This window comes from Ranitomeya variabilis, chromosome 5 (genome assembly GCF_051348905.1).
Source record: "Ranitomeya variabilis isolate aRanVar5 chromosome 5, aRanVar5.hap1, whole genome shotgun sequence".
In the NCBI taxonomy this organism is placed as follows: Eukaryota; Metazoa; Chordata; class Amphibia; order Anura; family Dendrobatidae; genus Ranitomeya; species Ranitomeya variabilis.
The window spans coordinates 74305330-74330376 of record NC_135236.1 but is presented as its reverse complement, the minus strand read 5'-3'; the positions used below and the strand labels follow the sequence as shown (position 1 = coordinate 74330376).

The 25047-nt window shown below is 43.6% G+C and overlaps 1 protein-coding gene across 1 annotated transcript in view; it reads left to right on the top strand.

The window, feature by feature from the left end:
* Window positions 1-25047, top strand: part of ADAM9 (ADAM metallopeptidase domain 9) — a 106318-nt gene that overhangs the window by 45004 nt on the left and 36267 nt on the right. The window contains exons 5-11 of the mRNA XM_077262261.1: window positions 2036-2112; window positions 3549-3738; window positions 6059-6124; window positions 20666-20734; window positions 23473-23642; window positions 24345-24426; window positions 24818-24951. Coding sequence (XP_077118376.1) covers window positions 2036-2112; window positions 3549-3738; window positions 6059-6124; window positions 20666-20734; window positions 23473-23642; window positions 24345-24426; window positions 24818-24951 — 788 coding nt within the window. The remainder of the gene's footprint in view (window positions 1-2035; window positions 2113-3548; window positions 3739-6058; window positions 6125-20665; window positions 20735-23472; window positions 23643-24344; window positions 24427-24817; window positions 24952-25047) is intronic.

Genomic DNA, 25047 nt, shown 5'->3' with positions numbered 1-25047 from the left:
ATGCACAACAAATTGTACCATCCATTTTCTCTTGTTAAACCTTGTGAAAATGAAAAATTTGGGGCTATAAAAATATTTTTGTGGGAAAAAGTAATTTTTTATTATTTTTTCCTTTCCCTTTGCTTTTAATTCCGGTGTAGCACCTAGAGAGTTAATAAACTTCTTGATTGCAGTTTTGAGCACTTTCAGGAGTGCAATTTTTAAAATGGTGTCACTTTTGGGTATTTTCTGTCACATAGGCCCCTCAAAGTCACTTCATAAGGGATGTGGTCCCTAAAAAATGGTTTATTTGACTTTGAAGAAGCTCTTCTAAAAGCATGTTTTACGTTTAGGCTATTATAACCATGGGTAATGAGTCTTTTGGTTATGACCGTGCCATGCGCATATGTCCTACGGAGGGAGCGCTTTCATCCAGGAATTCAAACCTTTGTCACAGTACACATGAGTGACCTCACACACCTTGCGTTTTTTGGTTTAAGAAGGTCCCCTATTCCAAACGGGGCGGCAGTTGGAAAAGAGAACTTGTTCTAAGGGAGGCTTGCTGGATTTTACATTTAAATATCAAATTTCCTAATGGGATGAATTACAAAAATAACTTACCTTATATTGCATTTATTAACTATTTGTGTCGTCTTCTGTTTGTCCATTTGCATGCATTCATACTTAACTAATTCTGATTGATAATTGGTTTAATTTATTTTATGTGCATGTTTCCATTTTCTTTCTGACATTCTATGATTAAGGGCGCCACTTTTGCACCAGCAACGCATCAGGTTAAGCTGCTTTAAAACATAATCTAATAAACTCATATTTTTTACCAAGATGGGTGTGCCGGATTAAATCCTCCTTTTTCTTTTTTGTGGCTGTGCTCACCAGCTGGATCCGACACCCTCTGGTGATATCTTATTACTTCGGAAACATTCATCACGCAACATTGCAGCTCCCAGCGCTCTCGCCCCTCACTGGTGCTGAAGCTGAGCCATCATACTAACAGCCCTTCTAAGAGCTAATCGTTTGCTTTGCTGTTTGTATCACGTACAATCTACATTTAGCCTAAGGATGGAGAGAGTTGCAGGAGCAGGGGGAGTGACAGAATCCAGTCTGTAGGCAGGGAGTAGAGCTGTGCAGTCCCTTGCAAAATATCTAGCTGTGGTTTTTTTGTTTGTTTGCTTTTTCTGTAAAAAATTGAATATATTGCGAGATCCATGAAATATTACATGCTTTGTGGTACATTTTGCTATTGTACAACACTCAAAAAAGTGTTGATTTTTTTTTTCCTGGATTACCCTATTTTTTGGAAAATGAGATGCATCTGACCATAAGACAGACCTAGGTTTTAAAGGAGGAAAATAGGAAAAAAATTGAAGCAAAAACTGTGGCCTTGACACACTGTTATGGGGGCAGGCTGCTGCTGACACTGCTATAATAGTTTTCTTCTATAAAGCCTGTATCTTCTCATCCAGGTATACATGGCCACCATCCACCAACCCGGTATATCTGGCCCCCATCACGCTGCACACATAATAAAATAATCAATTCTACTTACCTTACCTTCGCTCCTTCACTACGCTGCATCCTGTGCTGATGCCAACAGCTGATTTCAGTGTGAAACAGCACATGATGTCACTGCTATGCTTCCCTACACGCTGAGGTCAACTGCTGGAATACTCGCTGCTCTCCACACCTGCGATTATGGGCATGGAGAGCAGTGAATGTTCATATTTAATAGCAGGCACATTGTAAGCTGAAGCCGCCGGCTTCCTGCAACGGCTGGGCGATCACATGTGCCTGCTGTTAATCTGAATGAATATTCACTGCTCTTCACTCCCACACATTCTTTTTTTAATAGTGGGCATATATATATATATATATATATATATATATATATATATATATATATATATATATATATATATATATATATATATATAAAATAATCCCTACAGCAGTATAAGATGTAACTACAGATGTTTTTGCATTATTTCAGTTTGCTGTCTCTGTACTGTACTCATCAGTCTCCTTTCTATTCCCCCAGGACCTGTGCCATTATCAGGGTTATGCAGAAGGATATCCTGACTCCCGGGTAGCCATCAGCACTTGCTCAGGTTTAAGGTAACAGTCTTCTTAATTCTACACAAAGACCAGGTGCTAGAATTGGACGTATTGATTTGCAGATGCTCCGGGCCATCGGTCAGGTCATTAGTCTCCCGGCCGCTGTACAGGAAGTTCACCAATCTCTTCCCTTCTGTGATTCTTTACTCGCCATTTAATTAGCACAATGTCATCGTAACGTGACACATACATAACATTGTGCCAGCTCGACTAATCAAAAGCTGAGGCTGGGGATCCCCAACGGTAATAGATTTGTGGGTTTCCCATCCAGCAACCAGAGACTACTGACCTGACCCCTGGGTCGGAGTCCGACCATCTCTACCACCTTGATAGGTGCTTTTAAAGGATACCTAAGGGTTGGGCCCCAACGATCAGTAAGTTGTCACCCAACCTCTGGGTAGATGATAACTTGCTTTCCCCAGAAGACCACTTTAGAAAGGATCTTCTTCCCAGTGATTATGGGGATTTAGAGAGACAGTCCTGCAACTTCTCATCTTTCCACTGAATAAGGGATGAGTTGCTGATTTCTCGGGGTCTCAAATTTTCTGTCTGAATGGAGCAGTGGTCAAGCATATGTACAACGGTCATCTTTCTCCGTCAGACTTTATTCTGACCAGGTGTCTCTTTGCTCATACTAGTCCTGCCTTGGTTCCTCTTATTACACCTGATTGACCGCCTCCGTACACTCCCCTCACTGTTAGGACCGCTGGCATGCCTTGCACATGTGCAAGATTTCCATTAGTTCTACCATGATGGGGTGTATCGAGGATGTCTATCAGGTCTGGGAGGTATGATTATGTATATATTGGTGACATTCCGGGATCTGACAGATTCTCATTAAGTGTGCATGCTCGTCCAATGCTCTATTCACATGGGGTAACCAGGATTAGTGGGGATCCTAGAGGATGTCCCCTATACCTAGGACATCCAATATCGTGTTGTTTGCTGCGAGTCCGTCCCTACGAGCTCCGTTTATCCTGAGATTAATGTCACCGATTCCCCTGAATGCGATAAACTGTGTAAGCTGCCATTGTCTTCCCCTGGCTGCTCCCTCTCCCCTCTCACAGCATAAGGCAGACATGCACAGACTGCAGCATCATGCCCCTTTCTCCCTCTCCTCTGTCCTGTATCTTCAGTTATCCAGCCTTTTGGACCCCACTTTACCCTATTAAGAAATCTTTATTACTGATCTATAATAAAACAGCAAGGATTGATATGTCTTAAAAGGGGTTTCCGTAAATTAAAGGTTATTCTTTTTATAATAAAGAATTATACAATTTTCCCAATTTTTTCTAGATTTTTCAATGTCTCTGCTTGCCTCCATTGAATAGTGTAGGTCAGTAATGAATGAAACAGTCAATAATAGTTACGTAAAAGCAGAAGACCGTGGCTTGTGGTGTATAAATATTAATGCTACAATCATCTGTTGGTAACAGAGGCCTGCTCCACCTGAGTAATGGCAGCTATGGGATCGAGCCTCTGAAGTCTTCCTCCACCTTTCAACACCTCATTTATCGCCTTGAAGATGTGAAGCAGGAGCCGATGGTGTGTGGGGTGTCCGACCCCGCAGAGGGTCATGAGAGTCAGCACCCGCACTCTCCCAGCATGTATCAGCTACTACGCCGGGTAAGCACTGAGCTTGTCCTGCCGGTAGTGTCACCCAACTTTTCTATTATCCTGGGTGAGAAGCACATCGTTTCATTACTAAAGGGGCAGACCCCAAGCTTTCCTAAAATACTGCATGACCTTTCAGTCCATATTTTATAGGGGTATTCCTAGATCAGTAAGTAAGGGCATGATCGATGAAGTTCTGACCCTTGAGATCCTCACAACCTTGAGAGTGACGAGGCCGCAGCACCTTTTCTGTATAGTGGCGTTCGTGGATACCCCACTACAGTCCCCTTTTTTATTTTTAGGATCTGGGCGATCCCATACGATGGACTGTGTGATCATTAAGGAATGGCATATCCTAGAGATTTTATCACTTACTGACATGAGAGTAACCCTATAACCTCTTCCCATTTTGTTACAGACATATGTTACACATTGAGCACGGGTGTATGGAGCGGGCTCAGGATCTGAGCCCGCTATGTAAGTGGTGGATGATAGCTGTGTTATAGAACAATTAAATGATCTCAAGTTCAAGTCTCCTAATGCTAAAAAGTTAAAGTGGAGAAAAAAAAACATTTTAAAAGACAAGTTCATGAAAGTATAAAATTAATTCATCCATATGGTAAACACCATAGCGAGAAAAATTGAAATGCCAGAATTCCCTTATTTCTGTCATTGCACCTCCCGCCAAAAAGGCAATAAATAGCAATCAAAATGGTATTAGAGCAAATCTGTTATGAGTTTTTTTACCCCATCTGAGAGCAGCATGATGTAGGGGCAGAGACCCTGATTCCAGCAATGTATCACTTACTTTACTGGTTGCTGTAGTTTTGATTTAAATACTGTTCGGTTGTTTTTTGTGCTGCAAAGCTCTGAATGCTGAGCCCTGTGTTAACCCACCCACACCACTGATTGGCTGCTTTCTGTGTACATTGGCAGTTTTCTGCCTATAAACAATCAGTGGTGGGGGGCGGGCCTGCTGTCAGGTAGTCCTCTAGTGATTTTATAAAAACGACAGCAAGTAGCCCAGTAAGTGAAACATTGCTGGAATTCGGATCTCTTCCTCTACATCAGGCTGCTCTCATGTGGGGCAGCAAAAATCTGCTGACAGATTCCTTTTAATAAAAATGTCAGCTCATCACCCATAATACAAGCTGTCACACAGGTCCAAGTAATATACAAAGTAATGAATCTTAGAAAATTCCAACACAGACAAAAAAATAGTGTTTTTGTTTGTTCTGAATTTTTGTAACCACTAAAATATATATATTTTTTAAATTATACAAGTTTGGTATCACAGCAATCAGTCGTAAAAATAAAACCATTGGCCGAATTGTGCTTTTTTTTCCTTTTCACAGCACTGGATTTTTTTTCCCATTTTCAGTACATCATAGGGTAAAATGAATGAGACAAGTCAAACTGACAACTAAAAAGAGAAACGGTAATGTGGTAATGTACATAGAAAAATGAAAAAAAAAAAGTGACGAAACTGTAAAATTGAGCAATGAAGAGGTTATGGGAAACAGAGCAGGAGATGGAAGACTCCGTATCCTAGATACATTTACCAGCATAACGTTTCCTGTTCTTGGGTCGGTGCCATTATTGATTGATAGCACTTATCAGACATTTGCTCAGCTTAGTAATATGCTGTATATGGGAGTATTGGGTGACTCTGCTGTGTCTGATAATGGGGTTTTTATATGGGACCGTTCACTGGATTTTTTAAATGTAAACTGTTGCCGGTGTTTCACTGATTCTTGAACAGTTTTTCTTATTCTTCTGTGCCCCTCCGTTCCAAAGTTATGCCCCCTTTTATTAATGGTGCAAATTTTTAACTTTAACCAACTGGGCGTAAACCACAGATCTTCTGTGTTTTGATTGGCCAGCCTAAGAGGAGCAGAAGCAAACGCCCACAGGAAGGTTCCGTGGTTTACACCCAGTTGGTTAAAAAAAAATTTCTCCATTATTAAAAGGGGTATAACTTTGGAACGGAGGGGCACAGAAGAAAAAGAAAAACTGTCCCAGAATCAGCGGAATAGCGGTGACAATCTAAGGGGGTACTCCATTACATTAAAAAAATAAATAAATAAAAAAAGTGAAAGGTCCTCCATAGGGGTCTACATGAATGTAGCAGGAGCCATCATTTTTTTGTGATTTTGATGAGCTTCACCTTTTGCTTCTTTCAAAACCTCCACAATCAGCGAAAAGACTGTGCGGAGGAACCTTTGTGTCTGAAGTGTAGGGGTTTTTTTTATCATTCAGTGATCTGTTTGCCATATAGGATGTTTGTCGCTGCCGGTGCTCGTCTAATAGTCTTCCATGTCTTCCTGTTTAGAAGAAGCGAGCAGTCCTGCCCCAGACCAGATATGTGGAGCTCTTCCTAGTGGTGGACAAGGAAAGGGTAAGTCATGGAAGCTTTTCACATTTAGCCGCTTAACGCTCGTGGCCAATGGACAATGAAGTCCTCCTCCTTCCCGTAGAGATACACCATTATGATTCCATGATCACCAGTAGCTGTGATCAACTGATAAACTCCAGCACTAAAATACAACGAAAAACTAATTAAAGGATATGGCAATAGAGATGAGCGAGCGCTAAACTGCTCAGATGCTCGTTGCTCGAACTGAGCTATTCCTAATGCTCGGATGCTCGTTTCCAGTAACGAGTATAATGGGAGTCAATGGGAAAGCCAAGCTTTTTTCCAGCAGACCCTACAAAGAGGTCTGGGGGGCAGTGAAAGTGTTCAAATGGATTGGAAAAGTGCTGAATGGAAGGAGAACAACATGCGGAAGACCTTGGAAGCATCTGTGACTCCCAGATCGCTGCTGAGAACAATTTTTGCCTTCTTTTTTGATCAATCTGAATGAAGTCAATGGTGAAAAACGCACAGAGATTTGCCATGCTTTGTGCCCACAATCAGGGTATACCAGCATTTGGACGCAGCGTATTTTCACAATGTCAAATAGAAGCACAGTGGGTATGGGATTTCTATAAATCTGATCAATTGTGCTTGTAACGTGAGCTGGGTCCAAATCGCTACTATTCCGGATCGTGGGCACGTCCCCACATGCTGCAAATTATTCTCTGCACCAAATATGCAAGTCAAAAATACTCAACGTGTGCGTGACACGTCAGCTTTCTCATTCACTTTCCTGCGTTTTGTCACAACTATTTTTTGAGGGTTATATACCAAGAAAATGTACTCCAGACCCTGGAATAGTCTATGGGTGAGCCATATAATACCGATCAGCAAAGTAAAACTGCCTGAGAAATGGAGGCCTGCAAAATTATTAAAAGCTACAAAGAGATCACAGAAATATGCTCCACATTACAGAACAGTGTATGGATGAGGAATGTAGCCCAGGAAAATGTTTTGATGATTTTTGGGTGTTATGTAACACAAAAAAAACCCTCAGCACATAATACTTGATGGATCAAAATATATAAAATATTCTCATCCTCCACAAAAAAAGCTGCAGCTGTATCTTTGCCAATGGACTGCACAGCCCCAATACCTGCCTACTGACTGGATTCTATCACTCCCCCTGCTCCTGCGACTCTCTCTCCCACCCTAGGTTAAATGCAGATTGTTTGTGATAAAAATGATTAGCCCTTATACTGGCACACAGGCCTAGACAAGCATCCTCTCCCTTCAATATGAAGTGTCACAGAGCTGTGCAATGGCATCAGTGTGCCGAGCCGGGCGGCGCCGGTCCTTTTAGAACCCCTGATGATGTCACATGGCCACAACCAAGATGGCTACCGCATTACAGTGACTCACAGGCCATGTCCACATGCTTATTGGCTGCGTAACAGGCACCAAAGATGCGGGGCGGAGATTCAAGTTTCACATGGAGCACTGCCTGTTGCTCGCCGAGTAACAAGCACATCCAAGCACTGTGATACCCGAGTATAGAATTTGTATTATGGCAAGAAAAAAGCAGCTAAGAAAAGAAAAATGAGTGGCCATCATTACTTTAAGAAATGAAGGTCAGTCAGTCCGAAACATTGGGAAAAGTTTGAAAATGTCCCCAAGTGCAGTGGCAAAAACCATCAAGCGCTACAAAGAAACTGGCTCACATGAAGAAGGAAGACCAAGAGTCACCTCTGCTTCTGAGGATAAGTTTATCAGAGTCACCAGCCTCAGAAATCGCAGGTTAACAGCAGCTCAGATTAGAGACCAGGTCACTGCCACACAGAGTTCTAGCAGCAGACACATCTCTACAACAACTGTTAAGAGGAGACTGTGCAGCAGGCCTTCATGGCAAAATAGCTGCTAGGAAACCACTGCTAAGGACAGGCAACAAGCAGAAGAGACTTGTTTGGGCTAAAGAACACAAGGAATGGACATTAGACCAGTGGAAATCTGTGCTTTGGTCTGATGAGTCCAAATTTGAGATCTTTGGTTCCAACCACCGTGTCTTTGTGTGAGGCAGAAAAGGTGAACGGATGGACTCTACATGCCTGTTTCCCACCGTGAAGCATGGAGGAGGAGGTGCTTTGCTGGTGACACTGTTGGGAATTTGTTCAAAATTGAAGACATACTGAACCAGCATGGCTACCACAGCATCTTGCAGCGGCATGCTATTCCATCCGGTTTGCGTGTAGCTGGACCATCATTTATTTTTCAACAGGACAATGACCCCAAACACACCTCCAGGCAGTGTAAGGGCTATTTGACCAAGAAGGAGAGTGATGCGGTGCTACACCAGATGACCTGGCCTCCACAGTCACCAGACCTGAACCCAATCGAGATGGTTTGGGGTGAGCTGGACCGCAGAGTGAAGGCAAAAGGGCCAACAAGTGCTAAGCATCTCTGGGAACTCCTTCAAGATTGTTGGAAGACCATTCCCGGTGACTACCTCTTGAAGCTCATCAAGAGAATGCCAAGAGTGTGCAAAGCAGTCATCAAAGCAAAAGGTGGCTACTTTGAAGAGCCTAGAATATAAGATATATTTTCAGTTGTTTCACACTTTTTTGTTAAGTATACAATTCCACATGTGTTAATTCATAGTTTTGATGCCTTCAGTGTGAATGTACAATTTTCATAGTCCTGAAAATACAGAAAAATCTTTAAATGAGAAGGTGTGTGTATATATATATATACACTCACCGGCCACTTTATTAGGTACACCATGCTAGTAACGGGTTGGACCCCTTTTGCCTTCAGAACTGCCTCAATTCTTCGTGGCATAGATTCAACAAGGTGCTGGAAGCATTCCTCAGAGATTTTGGTCCATATTGACATGATGGCATCACACAGTTGCCGCAGATTTGTCGGCTGCACATCCCAAAGATGCTCCATACAAGGCAGGATGGATCCATGCTTTCATGTTGTTTACGCCAAATTCTGACCCTACCATCCGAATGTCGCAGCAGAAATCGAGACTCATCAGACCAAGCAACGTTTTTCCAATCTTCTACTGTCCAATTTCGATGAGCTTGTACAAATTGTAGCCTCAGTTTCCTGTTCTTAGCTGAAAGGAGTGGTACCCGGTGTGGTCTTCTGCTGCTGTAGCCCATCTGCCTCAAAGTTCGACGCACTGTGCGTTCAGAGATGCTCTTAGGCCTACCTTGGTTGTAACGGGTGGCGATTTGAGTCACTGTTGCCTTTCTATCAGCTCGAACCAGTCTGCCCATTCTCCTCTGACCTCTGGCATCAACAAGGCATTTCCGCCCACAGAACTGCCGCTCACTGGATTTTTTTTCTTTTTCGGACCATTCTCTGTAAACCCTAGAGATGGTTGTGCGTGAAAATCCCAGTAGATCAGCAGTTTCTGAAATACTCAGACCAGCCCTTCTGGCACCAACAACCATGCCACGTTCAAAGGCACTCAAATCACCTTTCTTCCCCATACTGATGCTCGGTTTGAACTGCAGGAGATTGTCTTGACCATGTCTACATGCCTAAATGCACTGAGTTGCCGCCATGTGATTGGCTGATTAGAAATTAAGTGTTAACAAGAAGTTGGACAGGTGTACCTAATAAAGTGGCCAGTGAGTGTGTGTGTATATATATATATATATATATATATATATATATATATATATATATATATATATATATACTAGATGGCAGCCCGATTCTAAAGAATCGGGAGTCTAGAATCCATATATACTTTATTTATTCAAATGTAAGAATAATTTGGTGGGCGGGGACCCTCGGCCTCTGATTTGGTGGGCGGGGCCCCACGGCCTCCGATTTGGTGGGCGGGGTCCCTCTGCCTCCGCTTTGGTGGGCGGGGCCGCTCGGCCTTCGATTTGGTGGGCAGGGCTCCTCGGCCTCCGATTTGGTTGGTGGGGCCCCTCGGCCTCCGATTTGGTGGGCGGGGCCCCTTATCCTCCGATTTGGTGGGCGGGGACCCTCGGCCTCCGATTTGGTGGGCGGGGCCCCTCGGCCTCCGATTTGGTGGGCGGGGCCCCTCGGCCTCCGATTTGGTTGGCGGGGCCCCTCGGCCTCCGCTTTGGTGGGCGGGGCCGGGCCCCTCGGCCTCCGCTTTGGTGGGCGGGGCCGCTCGGCCTTCGATTTGGTGGGCGGGGCTCCTCAGCCTCCGATTTGGTTGGCGGGGCCCCTCGGCCTCCGATTTGGTTGGCGGGGCCCCTCGGCCTCCTATTTGGTGGGCGGGGACCCTCGGCCTCCGCTTTGGTGGGCGGGGCCCCTCGGCCTTCGATTTGGTGGGCGGGGCCCCTCGGCCTCCGATTTGGTTGGTGTGGACCCTCGGCCTCCGATTTGGTGGGCGGGGACCCTCGGCCTCCGATTTGGTGGGCGGGGCCCATCGGCCTCCGATGTGGTGGGCGGGGCCCCTCGGCCTCCGATGTGGTGGGCGGGGACCCCCGGCCTCCGATTTGGTGGGCGGGGCCCCTCGGCCTCCGATTTGGTGGGCGGGGACCCTCGGCCTCCGATTTGGTGGGCGGGGCCCCTCGGCCTTCGATTTGGTGGGCGGGGCCCCTCGGCCTCCGATTTGGTTGGTGTGGACCCTCGGCCTCCGATTTGGTGGGCGGGGACCCTCGGCCTCCGATTTGGTGGGCGGGGCCCATCGGCCTCCGATGTGGTGGGCGGGGCCCCTCGGCCTCCGATTTGGTAGGCGGGGCCCCTCGGCCTCCGATTTGGTGTGTGCTCTGCCTGGGGCCCCATATGCTGCCTGGGGCCCCTGTGCTCTGCCTGGGGCCCCATGTTCTGCCTGGGGCCCCTGTGCTCTGCCTGGGGCCACTGTGCTCTGCCTGGGGCCCCATGTTCTGCCTGGGGCCACTGTGCTCTGCCTGGGGCCCCATAAGCTGCCTGGGGCCCCTGTGCTCTGCCTGGGACCACTGTGCTCTGCCTGGGGCCCCATATGCTGCCTGGGGCCACTGTGCTCTGCCTGGGGCCCCATATGCTGCCTGGGGCCCCTGTGCTCTGCCTGGGTGTAGGACACTGGTGACGTCACTTATCTCCGGACATTAGCTCCGGACATTAGCTCCGGACATTATCTCCGGACATTATCTCCGGACAAAGCCACGGAAGTTGGCACAAATTGCAGGAAGTAGTATTCTAGGCAATTATATATTAGAGATATATATATATATTATATACCTTCTCATTTAAAGATTTTTCTGTATTTTCATGACTATATATATATATATATATATATATATATATATATATATATATATATATGTATATGTATATGTATATATATATATATATATATATATATATATATATATATATATATATATATATATATATATATATATATATATATATATATATATATATATACTATTATATACACTCACCGGCCACTTTATTAGGTACACCTGTCCAACTTCTTGTTAACACTTAATTTCTAATCAGCCAATCACATGGCGGCAACTCAGTGCATTTAGGCATGTAGACATGGTCAAGACAATCTCCTGCAGTTCAAACCGAGCATCAGTATGGGGAAGAAAGGTGATTTGAGTGCCTTTGAACGTGGCATGGTTGTTGGTGCCAGAAGGGCTGGTCTGAGTATTTCAGAAACTGCTGATCTACTGGGATTTTCACGCACAACCATCTCTAGGGTTTACAGAGAATGGTCCGAAAAAGAAAAAAAATCCAGTGAGCGGCAGTTCTGTGGGCGGAAATGCCTTGTTGATGCCAGAGGTCAGAGGAGAATGGGCAGACTGGTTCGAGCTGATAGAAAGGCAACAGTGACTCAAATCGCCACCCGTTACAACCAAGGTAGGCCTAAGAGCATCTCTGAACGCACAGTGCGTCGAACTTTGAGGCAGATGGGCTACAGCAGCAGAAGACCACACCGGGTACCACTCCTTTCAGCTAAGAACAGGAAACTGAGGCTACAATTTGCACAAGCTCATCGAAATTGGACAGTAGAAGATTGGAAAAACGTTGCTTGGTCTGATGAGTCTGGATTTCTGCTGCGACATTCGGATGGTAGGGTCAGAATTTGGCGTAAACAACATGAAAGCATGGATCCATCCTGCCTTGTATGGAGCATCTTTGGGATGTGCAGCCGACAAATCTGCGGCAACTGTGTGATGCCATCATGTCAATATGGACCAAAATCTCTGAGGAATGCTTCCAGCACCTTGTTGAATCTATGCCACGAAGAATTGAGGCAGTTCTGAAGGCGAAAGGGGGTCCAACCCGTTACTAGCATGGTGTACCTAATAAAGTGGCCGGTGAGTGTATAGTGTGTGTGTGTATATATATGTGTGTGCATATATATGTGTGTATATATATATATATGTGTGTGTATATATATATATATATATATATATATATATATATATATATATATATATATATATATATATATATATATATATATATATATATATATATATATATATATAATTTTTTTTTTCTTTTTTTTTCAACTTTTATCCAGTTTTTGAACTGGTGAAGATATATCTCACAGTATAGACCCCTTTTGTGGGGGCTTTATTAACTTTTTTTCCGTAACTACTTCTTCACCATTATGACTTTAACTGAAAATTAGTCAGTGAGTTCATTCTGACTTGAGTTTATGTAAACTCTTGTCTATTTCCCAGCACCTCTCCAACTGATTTATGACCACAAAGTTCAGCTCAATATTGATGTGGTCGTGAATCAGCACAGAGGAGCTCACTGTTAGATTTTTAGATAAGCAAATTGTCTTTTCAGAGAGGAAGAGGACTTGAACTCTAGCACCACCTATTGGAAGTAGCGATCCCACAAGTCATTATCGGCCCTTTAACGAGCATTGAAAAATGACTTGGGATAAAAGCCAAATCAGAATCTCAATTTGCAGACACTGTGTTTCTGGGTATTGCCTTTCGTCAGTGCAAAGTATGAGATCTGATTTGGCTGGGTGAGAGGCCAAGACTGGGATCTGAGGGGTAAAGTTTCTGTTTGTGGAGAGTGACATGCCACTTCTGACATGCCAGTATGAGCATGGAAGGCGTTTAAGTCTCCTCATACTGGATCTACATGTATCCCACTGGTAATGCCCCATTTCATTTTCAATATGCTTTGGAGGCAGATTCTCGAGGAGATCTATGTCCGGCCCATAGATCTTAACAGCTCATTTACATATTAAGAAAAACATGCATTTTTCTGCAATAAAACATCACATTGCAGATATCAAGGTGTCATTTTACTCAGCTTCCTATGACCTACTCATATAGACGGCTGAGGAGGGTTTATCCTACTGACAGATTCCCTTTCATTTACAATAAGCTCTGGAGGCAGATTGTCGGGGGAAAAAAAACCACACTCTGCTCTCGTACGAGAAAAACTGACGCCTGAATGAGCCCTAACGCTCACGGATATTTAATAGTACTGGTCTTCTCATGGTCAAAGGGACCTCCAAGGCCCAAGTTCTACTGCAGCCCCTGCTCCCACTATAGTTACATCCTTGGTTGCTCCACTATACAAAGATTCGAGTTCCCACTAAATAAGATGTGTAAGTGAATGGAATAGCTCTGTGCTAGGACCTGGTGGTCCATCTGCTTTTCTTAATCTCACAACATTGTATGAGCTTTTGAAAACCTTACAGAAGAGTCCAGAAAACCAAACCCAACCTTTGGATCTGCTCCATCATATGACACATTACAACAGCATACGGTATTTTACAGTCTCTGATGCGGGATTGAGTCACTTGTGTTCTGCAAAAGCTTTAAGGGTGACTCTATAAGCCAAATATCATTGTTAGAAGTCATCACCGGCTCATCAGTGTGTTTCCATAGCTTTAAGAAAAGTATTTAATTGTGTAAAAATCTTCTACGTGTTCAGATCTATATTCTTAATCATGGAGACAGCATTATAGTAGTTACATTCTTGTACATAGGAGCAGTATTATAGTAGTTATATTCTTGTACATAGGGGCAGTATTATAGTAGTTATATTCTTGTACATAGGAACAGTATTATAGTAGTTATATTCTTGTACATAGGGGCAGTATTATAGTAGTTATATTCTTGTACATAGGAGCAGTATTATAGTAGTTATATTCTTGTACATAGGGGCAGTATTATAGTAGTTATATTCTTGTACATAGGAGCAGTATTATAGTAGTTATATTCTTGTACATAGGAGCAGTATTATAGTAGTTATATTCTTGTACATAGGGACAGTATTATAGTAATATTCTTGTACATAGGAGGCAGTATTATAGTAGTTATATACTTGTACATAGGGGGCAGTATTATAGTAGTTATATTCTTGTACATAGGGGGCAGTATTATAGTAGTTATATTCTTGTACATAGGGGCAGTATTATAGTAATATTCTTGTACATAGGAGGCAGTATTATAGTAGTTATATACTTGTACATAGGGGGCAGTATTATAGTAGTTATATTCTTGTACATAGGGGGCAGTATTATAGTAGTTATATTCTTGTACATAGGGGCAGTATTATAGTAATATTCTTGTATATAGGAGGCAGTGTTATAGTAGTTATATACTTGTACATAAGGGCAGTATTATAGTAGTTATATACTTGTACATAGGGGACAGTATTATAGTAGTTATATACTTATACATAGGAGGCAGCATTATAGTAGTTATATTCTTGTACATAGGGGGCAATATTATAGTAGTTATATTCTTGTACATAGGAGCAGTATTATAGTAGGTATATTCTTGTACATAGGGACAGTGTTATAGTGGTTATATTCTTGTACATAGGGGGCAGTATTATAGTAGTTATATTCTTGTACATAGGGGCAGTATTATAGTAGGTATATTCTTGTACATAGGGACAGTGTTATAGTGGTTATATTCTTGTACATAGGGGGTAGTATTATAGTAGTTATATTCTTGTACATAGGAGCAGTATTATAGTAGTTATATTCTTGTACATAGGGGGCTGTATTATAGTAGTTATATTCTTGTACATAGGGACAGTATTATAGTAATATTCTTGTACATAGGAGGCAGTATTATAGTAGTTATATTCGTGTACATAGGGGGCAGTATTATAGTAGTTATATTCTTGTACATACGAGCAGTATTATAGTAGTTATAGTCTTGTACATAGGGGCAGTATTATAGTAGGTATATTCTTGTACATAGGAGCAGTATTATAGTAGTTATATTCTTGTATATAGGGGGCAGTATTATAGTATTTATATTCTTGTACATAGGAGGCAGTGTTATAGTAGTTATATTCTTGTACATAGGGGCAGTATTATAGTAATATTCTTGTATATAGGAGGCAGTGTTATAGTAGTTATATACTTGTACATAAGGGCAGTATTATAGTAGTTATATACTTGTACATAGGGGACAGTATTATAGTAGTTATATACTTGTACATAGGGGCAGTATTATAGTAGTTATATTCTTGTACATAGAGGGCAGTATTATAGTAGTTATATTCTTTCTTGTACATAGGAGCAGTATTATAGTAGTTATATTCTTGTACATAGGGACAGTATTACAGTAGTTATTTTCTTGTACATAGGGGCAGTATTATAGTAGTTATATTCTTGTACATAGGGGCAGTATTATAGTAGTTATATTCTTGTACATAGAGGGCAGTATTATAGTAGTTATATTCTTGTACATAGGAGACAGTATTATAGTAGTTATATTCTTGTACATAGAGGGCAGTATGATAGTAGTTATATACTTGTACATAGGAGACAGTATTATAGTAGTTATATTCTTGTACATAGGGGCAGTATTATAGTAGTTATATTCTTGTACATAGAGGGCAGTATTATAGTAGTTATATTCTTGTACATAGGAGACAGTATTATAGTAGTTATATTCTTGTACATAGGAGCAGTATTATAGTAGTTATATTCTTGTACATAGGGACAGTATTACAGTAGTTATTTTCTTGCACATAGGGGCAGTATTATAGTAGTTATATTCTTGTACATAGGGGCAGTATTATAGTAGTTATATTCTTGTACATAGAGGGCAGTATTATAGTAGTTATTTTCTTGTACATAGGAGACAGTATTATAGTAGTTATATTCTTGTACATAGGGGCAGTATTACAGTAGTTATTTTCTTGTACATAGGAGGCAGTATTATAGTAGTTATATTCTTGTACATAGGGGTCAGTATTATAGTAGTTATATTCTTGTACATGGGGGCAGTATTATAATAGTTGTATACCTGTGTACAGAGAGCAGTATTATAATACTCATCTTCAGTACTAAGGCTTTAATTTGGTTTGAATCCATTTTTACATGTCAATGACGGCATTGAAAGTAATTATTTTGTGTAGGGAGTGAGTGACTGCAGCAGCAGACACCACCTATAGTGGCTGACTGGGTCTCCGTCATTGGACAGATGATAATCTCGCCGTGCTTCCTGCACCTTTCCTCAGTGCTGAACGCCTCTCTGTTCATGTGAATGTCGCATGCTGCAGCTCGTCCCCATTCTAGTGACCTCTACGATGATTAGCATTATATCGGTGATGGACAATCGCTTCAGGGCAATCGCTTTGATTTTAGGAGTGTGTTTGTAATGATGAGCGTTAATCCGGTTCTATTTGCAGCTGACAATAACACTGGATTGTGACGTTCTATGGCCGCACATCTGTTATTGGATCATTTTTCCCGAATTCCTCTGGGCATTTCCACCCTGTGTCAGCGTCCCCACCCTTTCTTTCCTAATCTCCATGATCTCTGAGCACAGTGTCCATTATCTGACACCAAGCGTCCTAATAACTCCATTCCTGCTGCCGTCAATTTGCCTTCACATCCAAATATCTAATTGGAACCGTCAGCGAATATTTCCTCCCTGTTGTTTTATATCCTCCCACAGTATTCTCCCTTCGTAGGCCTCATCTCTGCACCGAGCCTTAGAGAACGCTAATACTGTGCCCCCATCAGAAACCATTACAAGGGGGTCCATGGCCCTATCCAGGTCAATATGCTTCATGGAGACTTTTAATATTAATTTATTGTGAGGAAGTTCGTGGTCTCTTATAATACGTGTTAGCTACTGCAGAACTTCTTTTTTCATTAAGAAACAAATATTGGCAGCCACATTATATCCTCATACAGTTTTTCCCGATAGTGTTACTAGACATCTACAAACTAACTGTTGACAGCCTGAATATCCCCCATATCCTATAATGTCCTTTTACAAGGAGCCCTGAAAGCCTTGAATCCGAGCCTGGCGTCCTCTTATATCTTTTTATGTTTTCCTCCTTTTGCTCTTACTGTAAAGAAGCCGTCCCATTATTCATGATTTTTTCCCCTCCTGAATACAGGAGCCACCTCACCTAGATGAACTGGAATTTGAGTTGCTTAATTTTTCTTGATAAGTTAGGTCCCCAGATGTGGGTCATGTAACTATCCTGCAGATATTCCATTACTGTTTTAAAGGGCTGTGTAAACACAAGGGTCAGTGGGTGCTCTCGTCCGCTGGCCTGGCTATCTTTAAAAAGATCGCCGCGTGGGCAGAATACTACTCAGACAACACAAGGTGAGGGTAAAACAGTGTGGCAATTACTGAACCACCTACAGACAATACCATATAGAACAGTCCCAGCAGATACCCAAGATGGTGCAAATTACTGAGTCTCACCCTTCTGCTGGCTCGCCGAGATTAGAGCAGCTGCGACTTCTGGGCTTCCAGGGATGACTACCCCCAGCAGTGGCACCGCGCTTTTGGTGGGCACCCACAGAGAGGAGGTATCAATAAGCTTAGGAAGCTGACAGTCTATTGAGGTACGTGACCAGGTGACCCGATTGTCCCAACCTGGTTTCTCCAGACATCTCCATGGGGCCAGGCTACCTGATTGTCCCAGCCTAGATTATCCAAACATCTTTGAGGGTTCAGTGATTGTCAATGTAGCAGATCTGTATTGCTCCAGCTAGGGCCGTGGTCCCTTAAGCTGGCATCCTGTAGAATCTCTCTCTGAACAGAGGCAGATCCCCTTTTATAGTTCATAACTGTCCTTCAGGCCATTATGCACAGGTCAGGGGGAAGATGGAATGAGGTCAACAAGCTACATGGACTGGTACAATGGTAATCAACATATTAGTAAACCTCAATTGTTCAATTACCCAGCGTCCCTGTTCTCCAAGGATAGCAGCACAATAAGTTGCCTGAAATATCAATTCAAGAGTCAACGTTCAGGCTCATATGAACAATGGTCTACGTCTCTTGACGCACCGAAGAAAAATCCTTGTGGCTTAATTAAGAATAAATGTTGTGCCGTCACAAGGGGTTGTGCTAAAATATAGCTCTTCACCTACCCAGATGATTAGTGGTAAGTTTCTGATTGCTGGAGGCCCTATTACTGAGTCCCAAAGTGATCACAAGAGAGAGGGTACACAAATCTCCCCCTTGTGAATGGGGTACAGGTCAAGCATGTGCACTGTCGCTGCTTCATTCATTCTCTATGGGACTGATGGTAGCAAAGTACAGCATTTTGCTATCTCCTTAAGTCTCATACAGAATGAATGGAGCAGCTGCGCCGTGTGCGATTTACGCTCCATTCACACTGGTGATCCCTGATCTTTTGATTGCTGGGATCCTGTTTGGTGATAAGTTTGGATCTTGTGAAAGCCCCTTTAAGATGGAAAAAGTATCTTAGCCACTTTCCAACCTTTACATATCTGTCACATATGTTGTTATATAGATCTCGAATAGGGAAATGAGCCTGGTATATTTACTTTGTAAGTCCATGTCAGAATGGCTGAGTAGTCCTTTATGAAAGCTTAACTCAATTTCTCCCTCCCAACCTGATTGTCAGATCCTCAGTGTTCCTCCTCCCTGCTGTGGCTGAGATCTCGCACTGCTCAGTACAAGCTGCAGCTGTCAGACAGGCTGAATACACTTGGTCTCTTGAGCTTTCTGTGTCCAACTCTGCACTTCTAAAATGCTCATCGTAATATCCAGCTTATACATCCATTCTGATATGGATTTGCACCGTAAATACATCAGTATCATCAGGTCTATTTAACCTGGTACGTCATATGTTGGTTTTCTATGTATGAAGCGGGCTCAGGAGCTGAGTGCTCATCATACCCGGCAGATGCAGGCTGTGATACTGTTCAAAGGCTCCCATTGACCCCCTGTGACACTATCATGGGGATCCAATGGCTTATCACGACAGCCTGGGCCTCCTATGAAGTCTCCCATGGCAGCCATCTTGGTCCTCCTATGAAGCCTCAGCCTGTGGATGCCCTTCTTTAGAGAATGTGTCATTTTGTCTATGTAAAGAAAAAGTATATAGAACAAAAGGAGACTAAAAAAGTAAAAAAATAAATAAATAAATATAAATATATATATATATATATATATATATATATATATATATATATATATATATTTGAATTATCACCGTATAATAGGGAAATAAAACAGAAAATGTATTTGATATCACCAGAGCTGTAAAAGTCCAATCTATGAAAATATAGAATTAATTAAACTGTACAGCAAATGCCATAAAAAGAAAAATAAACACAAGAATTGAGGTGTTTTTTAACATCTCCTATAAAATCGGTCAAAACTTTGTAGGTACCCTAAAAACATATTAATGAAAACATCAGCTCGCTACAAAGAAAAAGACCACAACACAGCTCCATCGACGGAAAAATTAAAAAAGTCATAAGTCTCAGCACAAAGCAAATGGTTTTCCTAGTTTCCTGTACATGGTACAATAAAATAACTGTTGTCCTGTAATTAAAAGCTACAACTCATCCTGCTAAAAAAGGAAACGAATACAATAAATCGCTTGGTGGAAGATTTAGTGACAGATCTGCTTTAATGAAAAGTAGAGCGAATTTATTTCAACAGTCAGTCATATATTCAAAGGGTATTTTAAGTATTCGAGTCAGGGTGTGCATATTTATGCAACCGCATTATTTTGGTTCCTTATTTAGCTTTTTCCACCCGAAAAGATTTTAGCTTATTTTTCAGTGTATTTATACAGATTATGGGGACATTAAAAGGAATCTGTCAGCAGGTTTTTGCTATTTAATCTGAGAGTGATGTCTCTTACCAGGCTGTGTGCTGTAGTTTTAATACAATCAGTGTTTTATCAGCAAGAGATTAGCATGACAGGACTAGGTGTCAAGTGCAAGTCAGTCCAGTTAATGTGTGTAACCACGCCCCCACCACTGATTGGCAACTTTCTGACAGTATACACAGGACTCTGCCAATCAGTGGTGTGGGCGGGGTTATACACAGCTCAGCATTCAGAGCACTGCTAGATCTACAGCAAAGAAAACAGAGATTCTATCAAAATTGCACCAATCCTCCCAGTGAGTGACACATCATTGGAATCATCGTCTCAGCCCCTACATCATGCTGCTCTCAGATTCCATAGCAAAATAAAAAGTAGGTGGAGAAAAAGTTCTGAAATGTTTTTTTACATGACAAAAACCTGGCATTTTAACAGGGGCGTGTAGACTTTTTATATCCACTGTATGTAACAAACCATTGAAGAATCCGGTTCTGGATGTTTTTGTAGCATAAACATTTTCCTCATTATCTCTCGCAGTACGATACACTGGGAAACAGCGCTGCTGTGCGAGCCGAGATGGTGGAGCTGTCCAATTACCTCGATAATGTAAGTACGAGAGACCCATTTTTGTAAGTTACCCCCCCCCAGTTTAAAGAGGTTTGTCGTAGATAAAGCAAAAGCTGAACTTGGGCAGCAACATATGTAAAATTACGAGATCACTACTGACAGCGAATGGAGCAGTAGTGAGCATGTGCGACCACTGCTCCTACTGACAGCGAATGGAGCAGTAGTGAGCATGTGCGACCACCGCTCCTACTGACAGCGAATGGAGAAGTAGTGAGCATATGCGACCACTGCTCCTACTGACAGCGAATGGAGCAGTAGTGAGCATGTGCGACCACCGCTCCTACTGACAGCGAATGGAGCAGTAGTGAGCATGTGCGACCACAGCTCCTACTGACAGTGAATGGAGCAGTAGTGAGCATGTGCGACAACCGCTCCTACTGACAGTGAATGGAGCAGTAGTGAGCATGTGCGACCACAGCTCCTACTGACAGTGAATGGAGCAGTAGTGAGCATGTGCGACCACAGCTCCTACTGACAGTGAATGGAGCAGTAGTGAGCATGTGCGACAACCGCTCCTACTGACAGTGAATGGAGCAGTAGTGAGCATGTGCAACCACCGCTCCTACTGACAGCGAATGGAGCAGTAGTGAGCATGTGCAACCACTGCTTCTACTGACAGCGAATGGAGCAGTAGTGAGCGTGTGCGACCACTGCTCCTACTGACAGCGAATGGAGCAGTAGTGAGCATGTGCGACCACCGCTCCTACTGACAGCGAATGGAGCAGTAGTGAGCATGTGCGACCACTGCTCCTACTGACAGCGAATGGAGCAGTATTGAGCATGTTCGACCACTGCTCCTACTGACAGCGAATGGAGAAGTAGTGAGCATGTTCGACCACTGCTCCTACTGACAGCGAATGGAGCAGTAGTGACCATATGCGACCACTGCTCCTACTGACAGTGAATGGAGCAGTAGTGAGCATGTGCGACCACCGCTCCTACTGACAGTGAATGGACCAGTAGTGAGCATGTGCGACTACCGCTCCTACTGACAGCGAATGGAGCAGTAATGAGCATGTGCGACCAACGCTCCTACTGACAGTGAATGGACCAGTAGTGAGCATGTGCGACCACTGCTCCTACTGACAGTGAATGGACCAGTAGTGAGCATGTGCGACCACTGCTCCTACTGACAGCGAATGGAGCAGTAGAACCATATGCGACCACTGCTCCTACTGACAGCGAATGGAGCAGTAGTGAGCATGTGCGACCACTGCTCCTACTGACAGTGAATGGAGCAGTAGTGAGCATGTGCGACCACTGCTCCTACTAACAGCGAATGGAGCAGTAGTTACCATATGCGACCACTGCTCCTACTGACAGTGAATGGAGCAGTAGTGACCATGTGCGACCACCGCTCCTACTGACAGTGAATGGAGCAGTAGTGAGCATGTGCAACCACCGCTCCTACTGACAGAGAATGAAGCAGTAGTGAGCATGTGCAACCACTGCTCCTACTGACAGCGAATGGAGCAGTAGTGACCATATGCGACCACTGCTCCTACTGACAGCGAATGGAGCAGTAGTGAGCATGTGCGACCACCGCTCCTACTGACAGCAAATGGAGCAGTAGTGAGCATGTGCAACCACTGCTCTTACTGACAGCGAATGGAGCAGTAGTGAGCATGTGCAACCACTGCTCCTACTGACAGCGAATGGAGCAGTAGTGACCATATGCGACCACCGCTCCTACTGACAGTGAATGGAGCAGTAGTGAGCATGTGCGACCACCGCTCCTACTGACAGCGAATGGAGCAGTAGTGAGCATGTGCGACCACCGCTCCTACTGACAGTGAATGGAGCAGTAGTGAGCATGTGCGACCACCGCTCCTACTGACAGTGAATGGACCAGTAGTGAGCATATGTGACCACCGCTCCTACTGACAGCGAATGGAGCAGTAGTGAGCATGTGCGACCACCGCTCCTACTGACAGCGAATGGAGCAGTAGTTAGCATGTGCGACCACCGCTCCTACTGACAGTGAATGGACCGGTAGTGAGCATGTGCGACCACCGCTCCTACTGACAGCGAATGGAGCAGTAGTGAGCATGTGCGACCACTGCTCCTACTGACAGTGAATGGAGCAGAAGTGAGCATGTGCGACCACCGCTCCTACTGACAGTGAATGGAGCAGTAGTGAGCATGTGCGACCACCCCTCCTACTGACAGTGAATGGAGCAGTAGTGAGCATGTGCAACCACTGCTCCTACTGACAGCGAATGGAGCAGTAGTGAGCATGTGCAACCACTGCTCCTACTGACAGCGAATGAAGCAGTAGTGAGCATGTGCGACCACCGCTCCTACTGACAGTGAATATATCAGTAGTGAGCATGTGCGACCACCGCTCCTACTGACAGCGAATGGAGCAGTAGTGAGCATGTGCGACCACCCCTCCTACTGACAGTGAATGGAGCAGTAGTGAGCATGTGCGACCACCCCTCCTACTGACAGTGAATGGAGCAGTAGTGAGCATGTGCGACCACCCCTCCTACTGACAGTGAATGGAGCAGTAGTGAGCATGTGCGACCACCACTCTACTGATAGTGAATGGAGCAGCGGTCGCATGTGCTCACTATCTTTCCATTCACGTAAGGGACTTTGCGTGCCATGTTTTTGAGATCAGTAGGGTTCATACGGTCAGACCTCCATAGATCATATACTTTCGCGCTCCATTCTCCCCTTCCTTGGAGATGAAGCTTTGTCTTTGTGTTCTCTAGATGTACTCCATGCTGAACATAAGAGTTGTGCTGGTGGGGCTGGAGATCTGGACCACGATGAATTACATCAACATCGACGGCTCTGCTGGAGAAGTGCTCGGGCGTTTTGTGCAGTGGCGCGAGACCCAACTCCTGCCGCGGCGCAGACATGACAGCGCTCAGTTGGTTCTGTAAGTATCTGCCATGATGTCGATGAGCGGAGTTTGTCATTCGGCACAATGGATCACGCTTTTATCCTTTCTGACCAAAATGCAATAAATGTTATGAAAATGTCATCTCACCACACAAAATACAGGTTCTCACATAGCACCATTGATCGAAAAAAGCAACTTGTCTCGCCCTCCAAAAAACAAGCCCTCCTATGTCTGCGTCAACGGAAGAAGGAGAGGGAAAAAAGGAAAGCATGCAAAGCGAATTATGGCCGCTGCAGGAAGGGGTTAACATCGACAGAGCCTTGTATTGCAGTTTAGTCCTGTCAATAGGATTAAGCACAGCTGCTGCTTACTAAGAGTACAGAGTTACCCCAGGCAGCAGGTGTTCAGTTTCCCTGCAGCACCCCCGCAGGGGAAATGAAGCATTACACATTACCCACTGAAATCACTCAGCGGTCAATACAATGCATGGAATTGTCTCAGAAACATGTATAAATAAAATGGGTCAGTACTAATACTAAATAATGGCATAATTCTAGCATATTCCATTGGTCGGGGGTTTGTCAGCTGGGACCCCCGCCGACCGATCACAGCAATAAAGTGACGGATGAGATTTATAGAGCGTTGCAGCTTCCTTGGAGTTGTTTGTTTCATTACTTTATTATCGGTTTTGTGACTATTAATATTTATTCTTTTTCCGGTTTTATCGATTATTTGCAGGAAGAAGAAATTTGGTGGCACCGCGGGAATGGCCTTTGTGGGCACCGTGTGTTCCAGGAGTCATGCCGGTGGAATAAATGTGGTAAGAAAATTGTTCTAGATTTATCTGTTTGGGCAAATCCAACCTTGATGAGGATCGTTTCCCTCCATATATATGGCCATTACCTGATAATCTTTACTTGGAGCAGCGCTGCAGTGTAAAGCATGGCCAGAGAGAGAGCATCCTCTGATTACATTTCCTAAGATATATATATATATCTATAAAGGAATTCTTGTACCTAGAATAGAAGTTATCGTTTTACATGGAGGATAACTTACCGATCGCTGGGGGTCCGACCCCTCCAAGCCCTATCCAAGACCCTCCCTGAATAAATATAGGAGTGGGGGGGAAGCTATGAGCACCGTTTTTGGGAGGGAGGGACTGTCCTAGTGATTTCCAATTCTGTAGATTATCCATGATGTCCTTTCTCTAGTTCTCTACCCAGACCTTGCAGTCTTTCTCGTCAATCGTCGCTCATGAGTTGGGCCATAATTTGGGAATGAATCACGACAACGACCGAGGCTGTAAATGCTCCACTCAATACTGCATCATGAACTCCGGAGCCTCGTGAGTACCTGCACGCCGGCCGAATGGTCAGACTCCATGCTATCAGAGTTTGGGAAAGGATGACATACTTTTATATGGTTCCTCTTGGATGACCCT